Source organism: Nestor notabilis, unplaced genomic scaffold, assembly GCF_000696875.1.
Source record: "Nestor notabilis isolate BGI_N333 unplaced genomic scaffold, ASM69687v1 scaffold3243, whole genome shotgun sequence".
Classification (NCBI taxonomy): Eukaryota; Metazoa; Chordata; class Aves; order Psittaciformes; family Psittacidae; genus Nestor; species Nestor notabilis.
The window spans coordinates 1,615-6,888 of NW_009922183.1; the positions used below are offsets into that span (position 1 = coordinate 1,615).

Below are 5,274 nucleotides of genomic sequence, written 5' to 3' on the forward strand. Positions count from 1 at the left end.
CAATGTTTGGAATAAAGGCTGCAGTGTGTATGGACTAACAAGTAAAGGTAGTTAAATCAGTGCAAGCACAGAAAACACACTGAGCACCCTAAGAAGGAAGCAGTGGCTTTGGTGGCAAACTAATTCCTGCTTCCCAAGCACAGCACCCCTCTCCTATAGCACATTTCCCCACACACATTTTTCATTAACATTTTGATGGCCTAAAGGTTGTTCACAAGGGTTTCATCCTGTGCAGTGGGATGTGGGGATGGAGGCAGTTTTGCAGACCTTCTGTAATGCTAGAGAGTACAGAGAGGGGGCAAAGCAGGGAAGCAGAAGCATGAGGTGCTTGTCACCATGGTTTGTGGGGCTCACACACCATCTGTGCAGGGCAGAGAGGACCGAGCATCGCTGCCCTTATACCAAGAGGCACAAGTGTACTTACAAATACCAGCATCGAGTTATGGTGGTTGTTTTTATTGCAGAAGCACTCTGAATCTCTCACCACAATGAAGGAGCGCCCAGCTCCAGCCCAGGAGCTACAGGCAGCCCTGCCACAGGAGCTGGAGCTCAGTCAGAGCTGATAGGTACGAGAGGAGGAAAACAAGTGCTTGTCTTCCTTGTGTTACTGCTATATGCTTGGGAGCAGGTTGCCCATGGAGCTGTTGGTGGAGATGCTGAGGAGTTCTCTGAGGAGAAGCTCAGACTCAGAGTGACCCTTCTGCTCATGACATTCAGGGTTGCACGGCTTGCTCTGATATCAGAAGTGAAGGCATCTGGAAGATCCTTTCTCTCTGCTTAAGAGGAGACCAGGCGCCGAATAGCAAAGAAGCTGCCCGGTATTGCCCTTCTCTCTATCTTGAGCCACAGGGAAAAGAAATCTGTCTCCTCATGCTCGATGGCAAGCTGGAAGGTGAAGCTCTGCAGCAGCGTGGTGAGGAAAAGGAAGAGCTCCATGCGAGCCAGTGCCTCTCCTGGGCACATCCGCTTCCCTGGGGCACAGAAAGGGGAGGGTGAGTACCAGGCTTATCCAACATTTGGGGAGAAAAGGTCATAAAAGGATAGTGAGAAAGCTTATATTAAGGGTATATCTGGTGCCAACCAATATTCATGTTGGAGCTGCTGCAGGCAGGGTGCCAAAAAAAGCGATGTGTGGGGCTGAGCACTGACCTGCTGAGAAAGCCATGAAAGCTTCACGCTTCCTGAACTCGCCTTTCTCATCCAAGAAGTGGCCTGGGTCAAGTTCTTTGGGGTTCTCCCACTGGCTTGGATCCGTATGTACAGAATTAAATACAGGAATAATGGCTGTGCCCTGCGGGAGAGGGATGGGAGAGACATCAGTGCTTTGACATAGGGCTCTGCTGTGGTAGATTAGCAATGAGGAGCACCTGGGGTCACAAGGGATGTACACCCTGACACAGGGATGTGGGCAGAACTGGCAGCAGCATTCACCTCCTTCTACTTATCTGCTAAAAAGTTATCACCATCTCTGCCCAGGGAGGACTGGGAAAGACCCAGGACCTTCAGGAGTGAGGAAACAGTCCAGGGGCAAAGGTAAACCTCATTCAAGCCCTCCTGCCACCTTGAGGACACAGAGACTCCAGGGCCACAACATCTACCTTAGGGATGGTGTAGCCCCTGAACAGGACATCCTGTGTTGTCATCCGTGGGAAGTTCTCTGTGCGGCTCTTCTGGAAGCGCTGCAGCTCATGGATCACAGCGTTGGTGTACGGCATCCTCAGCTTGTCCTCTATGCTGGGAGCATGGCCAGCACCCACCACCATGTCGATCTCCTCTTGGACCTTAGCTGGGGAAAAGGCATGCATGGAGCTGCTGTGCAAACCGCGCCCCACATCTTTTATGGGCCTCCATGGACATCTGTTCTAGAGCTAAAGATGATCTAGAAGAGAGGGAGCGAGCCAAACCCCTAGTAGAGATCAGAAATAGGGTCTCTGTCTGCATATCTGCCCAAATCAGGGAGCTTCAAAGCATCTCCTGTAGGCTGCATCATGACCTCCTCAGCACAGGAAGCAGTCACATGGTGCTACCCTTACCTTGAATATGGTGGTGCTTTGCCAGGACCAAGAGGAAGAAGACCAGGGTGTTGCTCGTAGTCACTGTCCCGGCACCAAAGAGGTTGAATATTGACATGACCAAGTCTTCGTTGCTGTACATGTTCTCTGCACTGCTCTTCTCCTGCAAGGATGTGGTGGGGATTCAGTATCACCTGGGTGATTTTCCAGGCTGCAGCCCTCACCCCCTTTGCACCACCTCTACCTTCTCTGCTTTCATAAGGAAACAGTCGATGTAGTCCCGGGGGCAGCTGGGATCCAGCGTCAGCTTGTGAAGCTCGACCCTTTCTTGGATATAGTCTATCAGCTTCTTGCACTCAGCCAGGACTTTCCGATGTGGCCCCGGGAGGTGGTGCATGATGTTGGGGAAGGTGTTGTAGATCTGCAGGTGGAGAAGGCACAGGAGAGCTCAAAGGCATGCTGTCCCATCAAAGCCAAGGAGCGACCCAAAGCCAAGGAGCATCCCTCAACCACCTGAGCATGCTGGACATGGGAGTGCTGAGCACAGCAATGATGCTTACCATGGCAATGGGGGAGAGGAAGAAGTCAATGTAATTCCCAATCACACTCAGTAGCTCCAGGAAGGCTGGGTCGTCGTAGCTGTAGTGGCTCCCGAAGACAACGGAGCAGATCACATTGGCAAATGCATGTCTGAACATTATTATTGGCTCAAAGGCATTTCCTGCAGCCACAGGAGTGGCAATAAAGGCAACCAAAAGTCAATAGTTATTTATGTGCTTCCTCCCTCTCTGAGCCTCTGTCCTCTGAACTCTGAGCCCTGGTTGAATCTGCTGGGTCTAACAGCCAAAGCAAGGAGCCCTCCTGAGCTGTGGGCTCCTACATTTCTCTCCCTCCTCCTAAACCCCTCCCCAGTACTTGGGAGTGAGGAAAGCAGAGGCCTCTCCAGGGACTCTGTGCTCCTGCCGTCATGCCCTGGGGATGTGGGGGACTGCAGAGCATCCCCCTGTGGCAACCATCCCCTTGCCAGCACCACCCTTTCAGAGGCAGAGGAACCCGTGTATGACTGAGCTTCTATCTCCTCTTACATTCAGGAAGCCCCAAAAAAGGTGGCAGCAGTGGCAGCAGCTCAGTGTTGTTGGCGAGGAGGACATCACCCCAATAACCCCCACATTGCCAGGGAAGTATCTTATTTGTGCATTCTCAATGCCACATAGTTTAGCTTCCTATTTCTGTTCTTTTGGCATGAAATGTCCCTCAGTGACCATACCATATCCCTGCAGCTCTCGGTGGGATGGGGCTAGTGCTAAGCCCTTTCTCTACATTGATCATCTGCCCCAGCCATTGCAAACAGCGCTGGGGACCACACATGTCCCATGAGTCTGTCGTGTGGGGCGGGTGGACAGGACCCACCATCACCTTCGTGTTTTTCCAGCAGTTCCACCAGGTGCTGGGCCTCGTGCTGCACTCGCTGTGACATGGAGCTCTTTCCCATCCCGAAGTTCCGCAGGGTGCTAAGCGTGAACCTCCGCAGCTCCCGCCACTTCTTCTCATTGTTGGACACAAAACCTGGAGGGAGGCAATGGAGACCACTCACCACCTGCCCCACTGCTCCTCCCCAGGAACGGGGAACTTTGTTCCGAGCACAGCTGAGGAGCAATAGAGCAATAAGCCAGGGGATGACCCTTGGTGTGTGCAGTGTCCTTGGAAGGCTGAGGATCTCTATAGAAACACGGAACAACACTGGAATTAATTCTGTTCTTGGACAAGAGGCTTAATAGTTGAAGGGACTTGCAGAGAGGGAAATAAGTGTTTGAGGTCTTGGATATTGAGTCCTTCACTAGACTCAAGTATCAACAGCTGTAGACAGGGACTTTCTGCTCACCCAGAGGTCAATAGTGTCTAGGAGAAATCCAGACACCTACCATAGTCTTTGGATAGCTGCAGCAGTATGGGTATCGCAGGTCTTCCCCCAAACTCCTCGGAGTGGCCCAGCAGAGCATCCTTCACCACGTCATACCCACAGAGCACCACCACTGGCTTCATCCCTAGCCGGACTGTGAAGATGGGGCCGTAGATGCTGCTGAGCTGGGGGAGGACAGGAGAGCTGTGGTGAAGGAGTGTTCCGTCCCCCAGGCATCCGTGTAGTTGCAAAGTAGGTCTTGTGACCACAACAGTAGTAAATGCATGAATAGGGAGGGGAAGCACGTCTTTGCTCTGCTCCCATCCCAGCCCTGTCCCTGGGGGTTTCTGATCCGAGTGATCCTTTGGGGATTCGAAGCATCATTTTCAGGAAGCAACTGTAGATGGCAACAGGGCTGCAGCCCAAAGAGACACTGGTGTCACTGCCGTGGATTGATCCCTAATGGAAGGAGGAAGACTTCAATAATAGCATTGATTATACCCTCAGTAGCAGGGATTTAGGGAATTTTGGCAAAGCAGAAAGAAGGGGGGGAAAAGACAAAAGAAAGTTAAGAAAAGAGTGAACTGCATGATTGCCCTTTTATTTTGATATGGGACAGTCACTCTTTCTCTCCTGCCAGGGCTGGGAGCAGGTCCAGCAGCACCAGCTCCTCTCTTACCTTCTCATAGGTCTTGTAGAGGGGCAGGACATCCTTTTGCCACAGGTTGCCCAGAATGGGCCACGGGGCTGGTCCAGGAGGCAGAGAACTTCTCTTCCAATCACTTCTCCAGAGCAGGAACCACAAGATGGAGAAGACGAGGAGGGTAAGGAGCACCACAGCTGATCCAGCATCCATCCTTGACTGTGTTGCTGAGCAGAGAAAGCACTCCAGAAACTCCCTCTCCAGGGAGAAAATCACAACTGAGCAGAGAGGAGCTACACCTACTGCCTCTGCCCTTCCTTGTGCTCTGTATAGGCACAATCGTCCCTATATTCCCAGGGCTGTCTCCTGTGTGCCTCCCCCACCACTCCCTAGGAGGCTAGTGTCACGGGAACGCTGATTTGTCCCACACAAGCACATACCTGGCCCTGGAATGTTGTAACGAAGAGCTGACATGGGGTGCTGGAAGCATTGCAAAACGCTGCTGTGGGAGATAGCTCCCCCCTCCCATCTCACTGAGTCACTTCTTGTTTAGAGTTCCCTTGGAAGAAGTTATCACCATCCTGGCGAAACCTCGCATGTCACCAGCAGGTCACTGCTCGTTTGGTCACTGCTTTGCTTACCAGTGCTGTGACCCAGGAGGGGACATTCCTGTAAACAGAAAGCAAGGGAGAACATGCAGCTGGTCACATATCTGCTGG

The 5,274-nt window shown here is 52.2% G+C and overlaps 1 protein-coding gene across 1 annotated transcript; it reads right to left on the reverse strand.

Moving 5' to 3' along the window:
* Positions 1–777: 777 nt before the first annotated feature.
* Positions 778–4,768, reverse strand: LOC104399782 (cytochrome P450 2C5-like). Its single transcript, XM_010011487.1, has 9 exons — positions 4,592–4,768; positions 3,935–4,097; positions 3,429–3,578; positions 2,573–2,733; positions 2,257–2,433; positions 2,034–2,175; positions 1,599–1,786; positions 1,150–1,291; positions 778–971 (listed from the first exon to the last, which is right to left on the reverse strand). The coding sequence occupies exons 1-9, from the start codon at positions 4,766–4,768 to the stop codon at positions 778–780; spliced, it is 1,494 nt and encodes a 497-aa protein (XP_010009789.1).
* Between the last annotated feature and the right edge of the window lie 506 nt (positions 4,769–5,274).